At 44.6% G+C, this 18,844-nt stretch overlaps 1 protein-coding gene across 4 annotated transcripts in view; it reads left to right on the top strand.

The window, feature by feature from the left end:
- Nucleotides 1-18,071, top strand: part of RGS8 (regulator of G protein signaling 8) — a 66,051-nt gene extending 47,980 nt beyond the window's left edge. For all 4 annotated transcript variants that reach the window (XM_058274825.2, XM_071207594.1, XM_004469115.3 and 1 more), the window contains 2 exons: nt 10,520-10,686; nt 11,888-18,071. In XM_058274825.2, the coding sequence (XP_058130808.1) occupies nt 10,520-10,686; nt 11,888-12,070 (350 nt within the window). In that variant the 3' untranslated portion in view covers nt 12,071-18,071. The remainder of the gene's footprint in view (nt 1-10,519; nt 10,687-11,887) is intronic.
- Nucleotides 18,072-18,844: the final 773 nt, after the last annotated feature.

The following is an 18,844-nucleotide window of genomic DNA, read 5'->3' as shown; positions in this document are numbered from 1 at the left end:
AATTACTCATCTAAGTGGATTTTAGCTCTAGAATATCGCTTAACAATTAGGCTTCCATTTACTGCACAACCCTCTCTACATCGCTCTCCAAGGCAGAAGGTTCTAGAACAGTGCAATTCCAGGTGTGATCCAAGAAAGGCAGCACCAGCAGCTTCTGGGAGCTGTTGAGAAATGTGAACTCTTGGCTCCTGTTTTTACCTACTGAATCTGAATTTGTGGAGGTGGAGCCCAGGATCTGCATTTTCACAAGCCCTCTGGTAATTTTTATGCATACCAAATTTTAAGAACTGCTCTAAAACACAAGCAAATAAAATCATGAATCTGGAACATCCTGGTGGGGCAAAGGGCCCATGCTTTCCTGGGAACACACTGAAGGCAGTACCACAGCTTTCCAAAGTTCTCCAGCAGCATGTCCCTACCTCCAAATATGTCGCAGAATTGGTGGAGGACGTCCCCAGTTGGCAAGGCCAAAAATAAACAAATAGGCTGAGTGTGCTTTCTAGATAAATTGAGGCTAAGGGTACAGATGGGTAGAAAAGAAACTTTTCCTCCTTGCCATTAGCTCCACAATATTGTAATTTTTCTTTGCACCCAGGAATATGGGTGCATTTTGCCTTTAAAGAAGTTGTGGCTGTTATATATTAGGCAACTATTAAAAGCTTATTGAAGAGATTTGAATGAAAGTGATTGGACAGGCTTCTAAAACCCATTCTGTCACCAGAAGTGACCTTGGGCAAGTTATTTATCATCTGTTAACCTCACTTTCCTCATCTATAAAAGGGGCATGATAAGACTTACTTTGTAGAGTTGCCATGAGGATTAAATGTGATTAGGGATGTGGGATGTTAAGTACAATGACTTTTTGTAGAGGGGTCAATAAAGGATAACTATTTTTGTTATTTTTCCTTACAACATAATAGTAAATTCTTCGAGAAAATGTGCATTTCACACCTCCTAGATGCTGTCAATGGCATCAGAAGTTTCTCCTCTCTCCGAGACAGCTTGAGATTGAGGACTGATTGAGGATAGGTTAGGGGTTGTATTAGAATCACCAGTGGGGCATTTTCAAAGTTTTAAATACCTTGCTCCCTTAGTCTCATGAGGTTTTGGCATTCCTTCTTTCACCCTGTATGTGAAGGAATCCCTTTAGAGATGTAGTTTTTAAAAGCCCAGTAGGTGAATCTGATAAATTCCCTCTTTGAGAGTCTCTGTAGTTTTCCTATATCAAACCAACTCCACAAATATTCCTTGATAATTTTTGAAATCTTTTGAGTTATGGACTAATGGACTGATGGTTGGGGTTTTATAATATTTCTCTCTTTTTAAAGGAGTCATTTGTGAATGCTAAACGTTTGCCCTCTCAGGGGCAAATTTCATTTGTCTTCCCTTTCAATAGAAAACCACTTGCCACTCCACTTTTTAAAATGATGGCTACATATATAGGCTTTATCTTTTCTCCCCTGATTATCTGACTCAGTTTCTGCTTGATAAAATAGGGAAGACCATTGGAATAGGATATGTAAGAGCGAGAATCTCCTAACACTTCTGCTACCAGACTTGAGCAGTGATAGCTACACAACCTCAGAACCTCTCCATTTCCTTTTGTCCAATGTGTAGTCTTGATCATAGGCTCTCTCAGGCTTTTTCTAGTTCAAAGACCCAAGCAACCTCCAAGTTGTAGTACTATTATATCATCTAGCTATTTATAAACTAACAAAACAGAAATCATTGAAGAAAATTACTTTAATCAAAGACTGAGTGTAATTAGCATACCAACTACTTGTCAACAAATGTCAGTAACCGGAAATCATTTGTTCTCCCAATAATCCCCCTACCTAAACCTTGATTAGCCCCAGTTATTTGTTCAAATATCTTTATTTTATCTATTATGAAAAAGGAAGGCTTCGGTCCCAAAACTATAAATTTATCACAACTTTAAAATTAGTGGTTGGGTTCTGAATCAAAGAGGTTTTTATTTCACCATTCATAGATGTATCCTGGATTTTATGAATGTATTTTCCTCTCCTATCATCTGCCTGACCTTGGAACCCATTCACCAGTTTATTTTCTTCAATTTATCAGGGATATGCGAGGACTCTGCACTTTGGGACAGCACTCTGGTAAACAGAGAGCGAAAATAAATAAATAAATCTTTCTGTGATCTTGTATTTTTCCTAGCTCTGGAACCGAGATAGGCTCAAGCCCATCCCTGATGCCAGCTAAATCAGAGCTTCATGGACCTTGAACTGTTACCTAAGCCTCCCCCCACCGCACCAGCTGCACTGCTCATTCATAGTGACCCAGTTTCCTTTCTTATGTAAGCACCCTGCATTAAGGAGCTGGAGGGAGAATGCCAGCAGCAGGCCGCCTTGTGGCTACGCGCGTGTTCTTGGAGATCCTGTGGATGCTCGGGATGCCAACATCCTTCCCTTGGCTCCAGGACTTGTGGGCACAAGCCTTTCCCTCCCTGCCATTAGATAGACTCCAATCTCAAAGCAGCTGTGATATTCCAGAGCTTTGACTTCTTCTAGAGTCATACAAAGAAAACCAAATGGAAAAGTAAGAATGAAATGAAATGAAGTGAAAAAAGGGCAGACTGTCCATTGCTCTCCCATTTTCCTGAACGGTCTACCACCTGCTGCCTTTGTGTTACCAGGATTGTTTTTGGTATCAGGCATGTGATGTTCTGTGTGATGACTCCTCATGCCACTGAAGTACAGGAATAATAGCCACCAGCACATGTTGAGCTCTCACCGACTATGTGCCAGGCTCTGTGTGTTGCTTACGTGTATTAACCCCCTTATCCTCACAACCCTTTGGAGCAGATACTATTAGCATCTGCATTTTACAGATGAGAGAACTGAGCCACAGAAAGGTCAAGCATCTTGCCCAAGGTCATACTTAGCAAGGGTGTGTCAGAGCCAGGACACCACAATCCCAGACAGACTCTTCAGAGGTCAGTGAGAGTCACTCTTAGCTGCTGGACGTTGTGGGTGGGGATGGCGGGTGGTGGCTGGGGACTGGGGTATGGGGCGCACTTGCTGATAGGGGAAGCACCACAAGTGCAGAGCAGCTCACACTGAGAGAGCCTTTCAGAAGTATACCCTGCTCCTGCATTTTGACATATGGACAAGCAGAAGGGAAAGAGAGGGTCCTGCTGAAAGGAAAGAGAAAGATGGAAGGAGTGGAGGGAAAAGGGACAGAGGTCAGAAGAAAAAAGAGAGGAGGGTCAGGGAAAGATGCTGAGGAGTTAGTGAGCCTGTGAAAAGCCTGCTGGGAAGAAGTGGGAGGTGAATAGCAAGAGGGAGGAAGGGATGTGGATGGGATGAAAAAACATTCCTGCTGTCTCTAGTCCCCTAGATTCCTTTGCTAGGTGTCCCACAAGCAGGAAAGGTATGCCAAGGGGGAGGGGGCGAGTGGTCTGTACATAAAAGCTGCTCCCATCTGCTGTGGGGAAGGGGGTCTCCTGCAGCCGCTGGGGCCTTCCACTCCCCTTTCTCAACTCCACTGCTGCAGGGTGAAGTTTCTCTTTGCTCAGGGACCCTCCACCACCTCCCTTGCCCAGGGCCCGCCCTGGGAATATGAAAAGTGGGGGCTGGGAGGTGGGGGCTGAGAGGGGATAGATGGAGCGGGGAGAAGGTGGGAGAGCCGAGGAGGGCTGAGGGCAGGTGCACTCTGTGCAGGGCTCGGGGACCTTTGTGGGGCCATCTTGGCAACTTCTGTTCTCTAGAGGCTGCCGTCAGTCCAGGCCCTCTTGGGGAAAGGCCAGTGAGAGCAGTGCCCTTCTCTCCTTCCTTCCTGTCTCTCAAGCTCTTCTCTTGAAACCCTCTTCAACTTTCCAGTGCCATATTTTACTTTGGCTCCCTTTGCATTCCCTCTGGCGCCCTGGCCCTGCCCATGGAGTCACCACAGTTTGGGCAGAGGCTGCCTGCAAGGACAGGATATTTTTATCTCTGTTACACTGTCCCTGGGCCACTGTTGGAAAATATGCCTGTGGGCTCTGTAGGGTGCACACAGCATCTTGGGAAGGATGCTTTCTCTCTTTCCAAAAGATGAAAGGGCACAGAGAAGGTGGGTCATCAGTGGGGACATAGAGGAGAGAGTTTAGGCAGATCCCAGGTAATAGGTGGTACCTAACTTGTTTTCTAATGGCCTCGATTTGCACCCCAGAGAAGGTGATGGCAGGTGCTCTTCCACTTGAGAGTCTCCAGGTCTGTAAGCAAGAGTGTCTTTGCTGTGTGTGTGTCTGATTTTGGTCCTTGTTTATCCCTTCTTTGGAGGAAATGATACCTTGAGGCCCAACAGTGATCTCTGGCGAAGACCAAGCTGAGAGAGCTCTCAAGTCATGCAGATGTGCCTGACAATCCTGTTTCCACCTCTTTTCTGCCCAAGTGACAATTAACTGAAATGCTCTAATTCCACCTTACTGAAACTTCTATATAAGCGAACATCTATAGATGGCTTATATAGAGCTACTGGGCACTTTCATGTGGATTAGCTCATTTAATCCTCCTAAACAATCCAATGCAATAAATCCTCGGATGATTCCCATTTTACAGATGAGAGGTCTTGGGTGTTGAGCTGTTAAGGAACTTTTCCAAAGTCACACAGGATTCAAACCCAGGGTGTCTGACTCCAGAGCCTTTATCTTCATCATAGAGTTGATGCAAAAATTAAGTGAGTTAGTATAGGTAAATTGGGTAGCATAGAACTTGGCCTGATGGTGGTGATGGTGATGAGGGTGGAGGTACAGTGGAAAACAGTGGGCTGAATCTGATGCTTAAGCTGCTATGGGGGCACTGAACAGAATGCCAGCTCTACCTGGGAGAGTTCATCAGATCCACCTCCTCACTTTACAGGTGAGGATGCTGAGACCCAACAAATCTGAATGTGTTGTTCAAGCTCAAAGAGCTAATTATTGGCCTAACTCTGATCAGAATTGGTGCCCCTGAGTGAGACCTGTGATGCTCCTGTCCCAGATGGGACTGGCAGGGTATAGCAGGCTGCCTCTCCGGAGCTGCCAGACATTGGTGATCTGGATACAAGTTCACCACACATTTCACCCCCAATGCCCAACCACAATGTGTCAGTCTCAATTGTTTTTCCTGCAATTCAGTTGAATTCTGTGGCCCTTTCCTCATCCTCTCTGTTTTTCTACTCTCAGACCCTCTTCCACCTTCCTCGGTGACCTTGTCATTTTCCCTCCATCCCACCTGCCGCCATTGTTCCTGGGAACATCATCATCCATGGCATGGCCTCCTTGTCTTGCCCGGCAATGGGTCTCCTCCCATCGCTTCCAGGTCCTCAGTGGCATAGATATCCCTGGGTCCCATCGCTAAGGAGAACAGCTCCACCTCCAACACACATAAGAATGCAGGCCTTGTGGTTTGCCATTCCTTGCCACTTACTGACCTTGTGAACTTGGGCAAGTAATTTAACTTCTCTAACCCTCAGTTTTCTCACCTGTCAGCTGGGGAAAATATCAGGACCTATGCTATAGATTTGCTATAAGGAGCAAATGCCATAATGTTCATAAAACATTTAGCACGGTGCCAGGCCCAAAGTAAGTGTTTAAAGTTAGTGCTTACTGTGGTGGTTATTTTTTTTAATTCTTTTTGTGGCTTCGTCTTTTTGTTGTTGTTGTTGTTTAAAACCTCCTACTTATCCTGTTCCCCTTCTTCCATGTCCTGATGGCCAGTTCCTAAATTCTTGTTCTCCAAGTTTCATTTGCCAAGCTGGAACTGATGGTCCTCTCTTGGAAGGATGGGTTTACCACAAAAGTCCTTTGTCTCTTCCTGGTGTTCTGTCACTCTCTCCAGGACATGAGGTCAATGCCTTCACCACTGTTGCCAATTTCTTGTTGTGTTCCTATTCATTTTTACAAGCTAGCTGTTTCCAACCTTTTCTATTCTCTTTGGTGTCCCCACAATAGCAAAACAAGCACTTGAAATTATCCAATTAATTATTTTTAAATTTCTGTTACATTAGACTAGACCGCAAGTTCTGTGAGGCAGTGACCTTGTCCCCAAAACTTCTTAGCACGTGATTACAGACCACCTTCTTTCTCAGGGACCTCACCCCTAATGAATTCAGAAGATCAAGGCCATCCAACTTGATTGTTCTCATATGTGTCCCTTCCTTGAACATTTCACTGTCCTCATCTCCCTCTTTTTCTTTACTTCTGACTCTAAGAAGATGAGTCTTTCTACTTCATCTTGGTCTTTCTCTTCCTCTAAAACATGTCTTTACCATACTACTCTTTAGCCTCTTTAATTTCTTTTTTCTCTGACTCCTTCCCTTCTACCTGCAAACATATCTGGAAAGATCTTACTTTGAAGTTCTATGGATCTGGCTGAGAATCTTGGCTCTACTCTTGCCTCTGAGTATCTCTGGGCAATTTATTCTACTTCTCTAAGCTGTCAGTTTCTTCATAAGGAAAATGAGGGTGATATATCTATGTATCAGCATTGTTGTAAAAATTAATTGAGCTGGTATAAAATTCCCAGTAGAAGTATAGCATGCAGTATATAAACAGCATTCCATGCCTCAAATCCTTAAAATAAAATAAAATAAAATAAAATAAAATAAAATAAAATAAAATAAAATAATAAAATGCTGCTTTCCCTAGTCCTACCACTTTCCCCAGCTAATATCTGACAGGAACTCCTTCAATTTCCTGTGCCAAAATTAGAAACTTCTTTGTATCTACACCCAGCCTGCCCTCTTTCTCTCTATTATAATTCTGTTCTCAGGCCCACTTCTACCTTCCTAGGGACCACATTCTACCTTCCTAGGGACCACATTATACCAATTAAAGTCTTTCTTTCTTGGGCTTTAACTCCTCCCACTCAACAAGTCCTTTCTGATCAGATCAGACTTCACTCGCTCTCAAGACTATTTAAAATAAAATCTCTTTTCCTCCACTCCTGCTTCCTTCCAGCTCTGTTGTGTGGTCCCTCTATTTCCTTCTCTGACATGTTTCTTGCAAGAACCATCTGAATGAACCATTTCCACTTCCTCCCCTCTCATTTGCCCCTATACTTACCACAGTAAGGCTAGAGCTCCCATCATGTTACTGAAACACTTGCTGCCAAGGCCACCACTGGTGGCTGAACCTGGTTCCTGAATCTAGTGGTCATTTCTCAGACTGTATTTAGCTTGACCTCTGGGTAGCATTGGACATGCTGGCCACTTCCTCCTCCTTGAAATGTCCTCTTCCCAGGCCTTTTGTTGCACAGTTATCTCTATCTCTGTGGCTCTCTCACAGGTCTGTAAGTATATAACTAGCCTATAAGTAGACTCAATAAATTTTAGCTACACTATCATTCCTACTACCATACTATTATGACTATTTCCAATTACTCAATAAACTTTCCTAATCCTAGGCCTCTTCTCAGGTGGTTCCCTCTTCCTGAAATTCTCTTCTTCCTCTTCTCCTTCCTTCTTTCTCTTAGTGTCTTTCTTCTCAACTTCACATCTTAGCTTAGAAGCCTCTTCACCTACGATAATTCCTTTTCCTCTTCAGGTCTAACTCAGGCGCCCTCCTGGCTACTACCATAGCACCTGATACTTTCCCTATCATGCACCATACCACACTACACCATAATCACCACACTCATGTTTTCTTGGACCTTGGACTACAAGTTCTATAAGAGCATAACTGTGTCTCTTTTCAAACATCCCTCTAGCAAGTTCCCTGATCACAGGATGGGCAAGTGAGCTGGTGAATGAATGGGGATGGCGTTATTGCTGCCTTGGGTGGGGAGCTGGTATACCTTATTGTCAGTTTTTTAATGCTACATATTATTAGTTGTGTGGTCTTAGGCAACTCACTCACCTTCTCTAAGCATCCATTTCCTCATCTTTAAAATGAGAAGTAAAACAATGTGCCTGAGAGAGCCTTGCAGGAGTCATCTCTTTTAATCTGCCTAAAACCCAAGAAAGCTGAGAGGTAAATTTAAATATGAAAAGAGGTAATGGTTATGTCTCTTGTAGCACTGGGCCAGACCCAGAGTCTCCTTAGGTTATGTTAACCCATACCATAGAGGAACGCAGAAAGATAATCTTCTTTCCTTATCTTTAACTAAATTCAAAACTGGCTCACAAGTGCCTGTGCCTGCTCAGTGAAAAGCAAAACAAGATCTAACACAAACAAAAAACTAGCTTTCTCATTCAGGGAACTTAGTTCCTTCTGGTTTGAAAAAAACAGACTCTTCCAAGTCATTTCCCAGTAACTTTTTAAGATAAACACACAGACTGGGAAGATCATCCCCTTCCCCTTTCCTTCCCATTCCCTGACTACGGTGGAAAGTACATGAAGACCGAGGCAGCAGGGGAGGGCCTCTGGCCTGTGTCCTCAAGTCCTGTTCCTGTCCACTGCTGGTGTCCATGGCTCGTGGAACTCGTACTCAGGTCCGCTTACTGACCTGCCCCTCCCTGGTTTGCATTGAGTCACCTTGGAGGTTTCCACATCTCCAGCTGTTTTTCCATCCACTCTCCACCTGTAACCTTTGCCACATGGTCCCCTTTTCACACACAGTGGTAATCTCCTGGTAAGCATTCAAGCGCTCAAATCTGAGTTCCCTCTGGAGCCTGTGGAAACTTCTGGATCTCTTCCATGGAGAGCTTGGAGAGGACAGGGTGTAGAAAGGGCGGCAAGAAGACCATCCATAGGGCGGGGATTTTATAATTTGTTCTCCAATGTATCCCAGGACCAAGAACAGTGCTTAGTACATTAGTAATTCTTTAAAAAAAAACAGTGAGTTGAGTGAACAATTCTCAGGTCGTTGCTCTGCATACATATCACCATGTCACAGTTCTAGGGTCATTTTGATTCTCAACTTATCTGGGATTTCTGCTCCCTCCTCTTGGAGTTTGAACCCAAAGTGGAGGTGAGGAGGGAGGGTGCCATGAGCAGACTTCTTATTTAGGGCTCAAGTATCTTTCCCTTCTTTTCCTTCCCTGGCATAGGAACAATTTTATTTCCATCCTGCCTGATGGGAAGCAAGCTTTAATCAGATCCTACTTTCTTCATACTCCATGGTTTGCAGTTAAGGTGGCCATATGGACTGCTCCTCAGCTATGGTGGTTAGGATTTATACCATTGTCCCCAGGTAATTAACAGTAGTTCCCCTTCACTCTCAAAAATGCCCTGGCTTGGATGATAGATGACAGGACCACCCTACTTTTGTTAAAGACTTTAAGCTCAGATCTTCAGACTTAAATATCTTCGTGATTTGATGCTTGGCTTTGGGAGTGCCATGAGTTCTTGGCTCTTGCATTTAAAACTCTTAGCTTTTATGACAATTGTTCAATTTTGAAAGTCAAAGATGCACAATGACTTTTTAATTAGGAAAAATAGAACATTTCAGAAAAGTAAAACTAAATATTTTAAAACATCAACAGCATGGCATCCCCAATCCATCAGAAGGATCCCTGGTGCAAACTGGCTGATGTCAAACATCCAAGCCATCTAAGTCACCCAGAATTAATCACTGTTAGCATTTCATCTTTTGGGGGAATTTTAGAAAAGAAATAAAACAGCCAGAGTCCTTTTTAACCAATGCAATGACTTTTAAAAATTATTGGTTATATCTGCTCTTCCCAGGAGGACAGTTTATAAAAAATTATGGATGTTATTCAGTTTGTGAAGATTAGGCTAAGGGTTTAAAGAAATTATAAGAAAATATTATAAAATGAAAATATTAACCAGAATCATAGGCTGTCAATAAACATTATTCCTCTTTCCAACACTATGTGCTTATCTTATGCCGGTTGGAAGTTCTGCTTGGCATGACACATGGTGTCGATTAATAAATAGAAAAGGGTGTATTAATCATTAAATCATTTGGTAGAAAAATTTTAATTAATATTAATTAAAACACATAACTCAATAGGCCAGATCTTTTAAAACAAAGGGTTGATGGAATAAAACATTAAAATACAGGACCTGAAAGTTTTTTAAAAGAGGCCAAGAACCACTGTACATGGAACAGAATAGAATTACTGACTGAATTTCAGTAGGATGTTTACTTTCAGATGTTTTTCTGGTAGTGGTAAAGGATTTGCCCTGAGACATTGGCAACCTCGTGTAGTTTGTCTTGTTATAGACTGTTTTTTTTTCAGGGTGATTGACTTGGGTTAGGGTAGGGAATGGAATACATGCATTTCCTTGCCTTAATTAGCAACACAGGCTCACCAGAAGACCCAGGCTATAGCCAACTTAGCATTAGGGACAGGCAGTGACCACTGATGGCTGATTAGAGTGGCCAGGCTTTCCCATAGTTGCTATCACTGTAGATCCCTAAACATTTCTCTCTGATATCACTGTGGTTCTTGAATAAGAAGTATGCTTGCCTCTGAGGGTATCAGTGACAGAGTTTTCAAGAGAGTGTGGATGAGCAATGGGGGTTGGGCAGTAAGGGCCACCTCACATGACTTCCCCTCTTTCTTTTTATCCTGTGGTTCTTGAGCTTAAGCTTCTTTCTCTGTTCCTATTTACCTCTCACCATATCCGCAGATGGGGTGGCTGCATTCCGCGCCTTCTTGAAGACAGAATTCAGTGAAGAGAACCTGGAGTTCTGGTTGGCCTGTGAGGAGTTCAAGAAGACCAGATCAACCACCAAACTGGTCTCCAAGGCCCATAGGATCTTTGAGGAGTTTGTGGATGTGCAGGCTCCACGGGAGGTATGTTGGTGGTGGTGACCATCTTGTCAGACCTCTACCTGGGGCTTCTGCTCACATGTCTCTCTCTGTGGGAATCTGAGCCAGGTTTGCTGAGGACTTTCTTATACCTCACCACTTTGACAGTTGCATTAGAAGAAAAAGGATCATTTTCAGGAGCTTCTGAAGCTCAGGGCTTCTGTAAAAGGAGCTCTATTAGATTTTTAAACTGTTAACTGTGTTAAACATGTCAGCAGCAACTGTGTTGCTACAGGGATTTTATAAGTATAGATACTATTGAGTCCATTTTAATTTTTCTAGTAGAGGGCAGTGTGGTTTAATGGAATGAGCATCTGCTTTGGAATCTTGTTCCAGTCTCAGCATCACTACTTACTAACTGTGTGATCTTGGTCAAGTTACTTAACCTCTCTGAGTTTCATTCTCCCCAAGGTAAAAGGGTATAATCTCACTTACCTTTCAAGACTACCATATTAGGGAGAAAGCATCTATTACAATATTCGTCATGGCTCATTAATAAGTAGCTAGAGTTATTGACATTATTTTACGATAATTTATTCTTACTAATTTTAATAAGGAAATGAATTATTGCTGTTCTGAGCTGTAAAACAGAATTTTATTCGGCAGGGTTTAATGGAAGAAGCAGCTGCAGGTGCAGTGTAGATGCATTACCTACCTTCAATTATATTTTGACTTAGCGTGCCTGAGATCTTTGGCTAGTTGACCAAGATGCCATAGGCCCCTTCTGATGCTGGTTGGAACAAAGATGTACATTCTAACAGAGCTTTTCTTACTAGTGCGTTTGTTTCCTTAGTAGTTAAGAAGGGACAAGAGGGAAAGCATACCTTAAGGAGTCCATAACAATAGCTGGTTTTAATCAAACCCTTTGCCTGACATTATGAAGAAGTCTGGATTAAAAGTCAGATAATTTACAGTTTTAAGTTGGCTCTGATTCCATGCTACTTTCAACAGACCTTTTAGAGTCTTTTCCTTCAGTGTCCTTATCTATAAGTTGGAACTAAGACTATCTGCTCTTTAAATCTCACAGGATTCTTGAAGTGGTGAAATCAGCTTGAAAAGCATAAATCACTTTATGGATGTAAGATGCTTTATGATGCTGTCATTAAAATTATTATAGACTTAGGGCCTGCAACCAGGCACCTTGACCGTTGAGGGCTTGTAACCTTGCTCTTGTCTGTGTCTCTAGGTGAACATTGACTTCCAGACCCGAGAAGCCACGAGGAAGAACATGCAGGAGCCATCCCTGACTTGCTTTGACCAAGCCCAGGGAAAAGTACACAGCCTCATGGAGAAAGACTCTTACCCCAGGTTCCTGAGGTCCAAAATGTACTTAGATTTGCTGTCCCAAAGCCAGAGGAGGCTCAGTTAGACCTTGATGGCGACTCTTGGAAATCACTGGCTTTCCCCCCTCCCCTTGCTGCCAAAACCATATTCTAATGTGAAATGTCATAGGTGTTCAAAAGCAGTGGCATTTGGGGTAGGAGGCTGGAGGTGAGGAGAGGACGAAGGGCCATTCCAAAGAACGACCTGGCCTCCAGGCCTTGGACTCTGCTCCGTTTACCTATGCTTGTGTTTGGGTTAGTGGTAGTATACCTCGTCACCCTTCTCTGGGTCATCAACTTGCCCTCTATATTGCCTTGGGTCATCCCCTCTGAGAAGGCAGATTTGCTATGCTGGGCTAATCTGTAAATAATGCAAATGCAATTTCCGCCCCTTGCACACCCTCCTCAGTTCAATTCCCTGACTCCCCACCTGTCCTATATCCCTGGGAGGAATGGCTGGAAGACTGTGGCTCACATTTGTGATTTGCTATCACAGTGTAGTGGCCAGTCCTGGGTATTGGGACCGCTCACCTTAGGAGAGAGGTCTCTGTGGAATCCCAGGTATCTAGCACTGTCATTGACAGGTGACCTCTGGCAGAAGGGGCAAACGCCATGGGATTGGGCGTTTCTTCCATTTCCACAGTGTGCAAAGCTGTGGTCACTGCCCATCTTAGTCTAGGAAATTCACAAGACTCCCCCACCCTTGCATTTCCAAAAAGGGCATGGGGAGCCATCTTTCATGACCTCTGACATGGAGCTGCTATGAAGAAAGATGCAGCTTGCAAGTCTTCCTCAATTCTACCAAGAAGTTTTCTAGAAGTTGAATGACCAGGGAATGTAGAACCTGTAGACTTTTGTGCAGTGGGACACCATGTTACCAGTCCGTCACTTCATGTAATCTCTGCCATCACCTCCCCGTGGCACCACACATCGCTGGTCTCTTAAGATGATAGACAACTTGGAAAAGGGAGGTGAATTCTCACAGCATGGACAACTCCCGTGGTGCCTAATATTTTCCTGTCTCTTCCCATCCACACTTCCATGCAGGTCATGTATTTATGATGGGGGAGAAAGGGAACTTAGGCTGAAACTCTCCCAGCTTGCTTCCTGGGAGCATGCTTTCTTAGAAAGGTCCCTCCCTTAAGGGCGACCTTGACTCTTCTGCAGCTTCCTCTTGACTTCCACCTTCCTGGGACTGACCATGGAACAGGAGATGTGGCTAAGAAGATCACTGTGAACATCTGGCTTGGGGGCAAATGGGCCTGGCTGTGGAGAGCCTTCCTAAACTGCTTTCCTGGTCCCCTGGGGCTGCTACTGAAAGTGAGTCAGGAAACTCTTGTAGAGGATGTGTGCAGCAGGTAACCTAGTCTAGCTACTCAGGAAAAAGTGGACTTTGACACAAGAGAGCAGTGCCAAAGAGACAAAACTTCAGCAGAAACCAGAAAATGGAAGAGGATCCTGGAAGCAGCTGTTTTCCAGGTGGTCTGAAACTCCCAGAGAACGTGGAGGACTATTGGAGTAATTCAAGGTGATGGATTTGGCTCTTAGATTTAACTGCAAATCTGCAAAACTTTATGCTTGTGTAAATGAAACAGCACATGAAATTAGGTGTCAAATCTAGAGTGCGGGTAATCGAGAGCTGGGCCAAAGCACACTCTTCAGTGTTTGCATTCCTGTCCAAGAATTTTGTGGATCTCTTCCTTCCTTGACTACATTAGGCACCTTAAAACCTGCTGGTGTGAAGAGTCACTGACCTGCCAAGGCACATTGTTATATCTATGAGTGAGGGTTGGCTTATCTGTATGAATCACTGAGGAGAGGAAAAGCTGTTGCTTCTAAGTCCTCACATTGAAGAGACCTGTGGAATTTCAGTTTCAAGAACTCAGAAGCCTCAAATGGGTGTTTCTAGTTAGATGGGTAGTATTCCCCACACACACTGGTTAAAAAGAAAAAAAAACATTCTTAGCTAAACCTGCCAGAATTGATGTAATGATAAAATTCTCTTACAGGGTATTTTCAACATTGTTTACATATGAAATGTGCATCTGCTGCCAACTTACTGTCGAATTTGAGGTGCATATAAATTGGAAGTGCATGAAGTTATGGAAATGCTAAACGTTCTATGAGGGGACTTTTCACCACTTCCAGTATCCCAAGGACAAAAGTCTGAAAATTGTGCAGCGGCCTCATTTGTAGTCCAGAGTTCTTGCCAACTGGTGGGACAGAGGCTGCAGATGGTAGTGTCATGGCATGCTGGTAACTTCTTCCTACGATGGGGAGGTGTGAAGGACCAAGCTTGGGTATCCTGAATTTTGCAGCTAAGCCAGGGTATGTGGGTGAGTGTCCATGTGTAGAGAAACGTGACAGCTATTATGGTACTTCTGTAGAGCGTCTCTACGTGTATGTGTGTGTGACAACTGTGAGCAGTAGGCTAGGAGACCGCAGTGATGTCTTCTAGTGTAGGCGTAGCCTCCCTCCCATCTTTGATGTCCTGCTTCCCACAAAAGGTACACAGCATTCTACTCTGATGTCCACTTTTAGGCACTTTGATCATGCCAACACAGATTTTGGTTTGTGATGAAACAAAGAAATGTTTACAACATCTAGAGCAATATCCAAGCATACCTCATTCCTGACCTTCAGAGTCTACCCATCCTGTCCTCTCTCCTTTTCTCTCTGCCCTATGCCCTCACCTGCCTCTCTGGGGCAGTACCAGCAGGTGTTGCTGCTTCCATTTCATGTCTTCCTTTGCTCCTCATGCCAGGCTTGTTCTATGGACCACCTTCTAGGCTGAAGGCTTGCTCTAGTCCTGGGATCTCTGCAGACCTGAGGCAGCCACGGGAGGTAGGCTGGGCAGGGCTGTGACTTTCAGAACTGCTCTCCATCCTCTGAGTGATCTTTAGGGACCCTATTTGAGGGCTAACCTGTTTTGAGGCTCATGTGAGATTTGCTGATGCCCTTGGCAAACTAAGTAGAACGCAGTCAATGACAACCATCACAGTTCCCGGCTCTGCAGGGACAGGAAGGATCCTCTGAGGCAGTGCTTGTCATTAAACTTGAGCACGAACAGTGATCACCACAAAACCCTGTCACAAGTGCCAGTTCCCAGGTTCCACCTGACATGCTAATATCCAATAGATGTGGGGTGGGACCCAGAAATTGGCATTTTTAAGAAGTTCTGGTAAGTATATTGATGTGACCTTTGGCTATTCATTAGAATCACCTGTGGAGTTTTTTTTTTAAACAAATTTTATTTAGAGTGAAATAAACTATATAAAATTGATTTCCTCCACCAAAAATAACAGCAAATTTTCTGAATTATTCCTAGATAAACCACAAAACACTTATTTTTGTAGGCTTTCCAGGTTTTGCTTATAAATCAAGATGAGGCAAGAGATATAGTTATGAAAATAGAAAAAAACAGACGAATTAGTTGTCAGTATCCATGGCCTCTGATTCTGCCTTGACCATGAAACATAAGTGCCCAACATATACCTGCTAAAAAGCTTATGAAGCTGTAGGCTCAAAAACGGAATGTAAACAGCAACAACCAGATGTGGAAAGAGGCATTCAAACTTTATAACTTGTTCCTTTAGGTTGACTTGATAAAGACAAAATCTACACTGAAATTCTTGCTTGGCAAGATCAGTTTCTCTTGCTCTGTGGTAATTCCCCTAACTGTCCAACAGAAATTTTTAACAACATATTTAAAACTCCTACTAGTTAAAGATCAGTTGTGAGCATCATTGTAACATTTTACAAAATACATTCGTGTTTTCCACACCTCTTCAAAATACCTACAACTGGACTGATAACCTGACAATTGGATCCACAGTGAAGATGACTTAACTAACATAATTAAAGAGTGCCACTAACAGAGATTATACCAAAATGAAATGTGACACTTTCAGTGCTATCTTCTGGAAGAACAGTTGGGTTTTCAAAGCATGAGAGTTCAAACAGGGAACTTTTAATTAGGTAGATTATTAATGATTCAATGGGAGACCTATAGGCAAAGATGTTCAGTGATTAAGCAGCCTATGTATACCTTATACCTTTTCTCTACATATAATAGAAAATCTATTTTTAAAGTCTCTTAGGTATTTTCAATGGTTTCTGAATTACCTGTCAGTAATTCTGAATTACCACACTCTGAGAGTCTAATATCCAATAGACCTGAGGTGGGACCCAGAAATTAGCCTTTTTGTTTGTTTGTTTGAAATCGGCATTTTTAACCAGTTCTGGCAGGTGTATTGGTGTGACCCTTGGCTGTTCATTAGAATCACCTGTGGAGTTCTAAAATCCAAACACTTGGGCCCATGCCAGAACAATTAAACCAGAAGCTCTGGGACTGGGTCCCAGGCATCTGTATATTTTAAAGCTCCTTATGTGATCCCAGTGTAGAAATGAGGTTGGAACCACTGACCTGAGGAATGAGAGAGAGCACAGCTGAGGGTAAAATACCATGGTGGGGCAAGAGGTCTGAGAACATCCAGATGGAAATAAGTACAACGACCAAGAATTCTGGCTGTCCCGGAGTTTGACTTCTTGGGGTAACTACCTGTATACCCTCTGCAATCTGATTTGCTCCTCTAAGATAAATGTGTGTGTGTTACCCAAGCTACCTGCACTGTTTGGCAGCAGGTATGCCAAAAGGGGCCGGGGAAGGGGAGCTGAAGGAGTACTTTATCAAGAGATCTGTCATGCCTCCATGGCTTGTTGGCAGCGCTTCCTCCAAGCCGGCCTCACGGGCTGTTTGCTGTGTTCGTCTGTTCTCGTGCTCTCTCGAGTCTGGCCGTTTTGTGTTAGGTGGGCCTCCGTGCCCAAGGCCAAGCATCATGGTTAGTTGGAACTCAGGTAGTGCTGAAGAGAGTCATGGTGAGAATAACAGTAGTAACACAAAACTTCCACATTTCTTAATGGAGGTGTCACATGTGTGACAAGATCCTTGTGGCTTTTCCAAGGCCACAGTAGGATTTTGGTCCCCCCTCTAAGTTCTTATCTTCCTTTTTGGTCCCAGGCTGAGTGGGCGGCTGGGAAGTTTCTAGCTGATTTCACTCTCTGGTGCTCCCCCCAGAACTTGCTGCTCTGAATAAACCAAAGCTGTGACCTGGTGTTCCACCCAGGCAAGAGGTGCAGCTCCTTGGTGCAGGACCTCAGGGCTTCTCCCCGCAGGGCCGGCGTGTCCGGGTACTCCAGGCGCTGGGGCTGTGGAGGAGCTTGCTCTGCTCTGAGGGCAAGGAGGACCCTCCTGTGCTGAGAGCTGGAGGAGGGTGGGAGTGGAGAAGGCTGAAGAGGAGGGAGCAGGGGGTGGGGGTGGGTGGGGGTAGGGGAAGAAGCAGCAGCTTATGCGGTGTCCGCTTCTCCACAAACCAGAAGGGGAAGGTGATGAGTGCACACTGTGAGGCAGGCCGGCCTCCACCAGCCAGCGGCTCCAGCACCCTTCTGACCGTCCATGCCCCCGCCAGGCAGGGCACGGCAATGATGGCTTTCCCGGTATGCGGTCCCTCCATCTGCCAAGTGTCAGCCCTCTGGCAACCTGCAACTCTGCGGGTTAGAAGCAAGAGAGACTGCAAAGTCACCCCTGGTGGCGAGAGACTGGGCACCTGTGCTGCTCGGCCTGAGACTGGAGGAAGAGGCCAAGAGCAGAAATGTCTTCCTGTCCTGGGGTCTCCCAGGACTCCACAGGGTGCCGTGGACCAAGAAGGGAACCTCGTGAAGGGACCACTGGCCTCCCCGTGCCTGGGGCCCGGGTCCTCTCCGTGGACTGCTCCCTTCTTTGACTCTTCTTCCTTTCGCGCCCTCCCCCTGCTGCCCCTCTGCCAGGTGTGGAAAAGGTGGCTGGGCTCGCCGGGGCCGCAGCCACCGTAGCATTAGCTGAGTCACGCGGCGTGCACAACAGATGTGTAGCAGCTCATCTGCCATATAAACCGCTTGGCTGACGGAGTCCTCATTGAGTTGTCTCATTACTGTGAAAAGTGGAATAATGTCATTCACCTTTACTATAAACAATGCTGTGAGAACATAATAAACAGAACCTGAACAGGCTGCCCTCTGCTCTCTGCCCACATTTCTGGCCGGCTGACTCTTTATGAGGAAACGCTTCAAGTAACACATGGCCTCCCCAGGGAAGGCAGGCGGCCCCACCCAGGCAGTGTCTGGCACGGGGCCTGGCACCAGGAAAAGCAGGAGTGTGGGCGGACACGGGATGGGGATGAGCGTGGAGGTGGAGAGTGACTTTGGGCCATGAGAGTGGCTTTGAAACCGTAAAGTGCTATACAAATGCCATGTGGTATTTTTATTGGTACCACCTACTGCTTGAAAATGCAAGGAGAGAAGGGACTAAGGGAAGGTTTGTCTATTTGTTCAGCTGGAGCAGTCTGAAAATGGAGTGGGTGGATCTTGCTTATGGGTATACCTCACCTTACACAATCCATGTGCCCCTGAAAAGGGTGCATGAGTCATCTAATCTTGTCTCCAGTGATGGGGTGCCGTGGAGGGGATTGAAGGAAAATAAGGCACAGTACCTGCTCTGAAAAGCTCATTCTTCAGGTGGGATAATAAGATGTAGAAATACAAAATTCAATAACCAAAATAATTTAAAATGCTCCAGAGGAGGTCTGTCTTTAAAGGAAACCTGAAGTTTCTTTGAAAGGGAAACTGTAAGGTTAGGTGGAAAAAGAAAAAGCCTTTTGTAATGCAAATATCACCCCCCCAATACCAATTTTGTGGACTGGGCAATTATTACTGTTTCCCCTTTAAACAGGGTCCACCTGCCCAAAAGTTGCAAAAGAGGTAGCATCTCACCTGCCCCGGGAACC

This window comes from Dasypus novemcinctus, chromosome 13, assembly GCF_030445035.2.
Source record: "Dasypus novemcinctus isolate mDasNov1 chromosome 13, mDasNov1.1.hap2, whole genome shotgun sequence".
Taxonomy (NCBI): domain Eukaryota; kingdom Metazoa; phylum Chordata; class Mammalia; order Cingulata; family Dasypodidae; genus Dasypus; species Dasypus novemcinctus.
The sequence above is the reverse complement of the archived record's forward strand: the minus strand, read 5'-3'. Positions and strand labels throughout refer to the sequence as shown.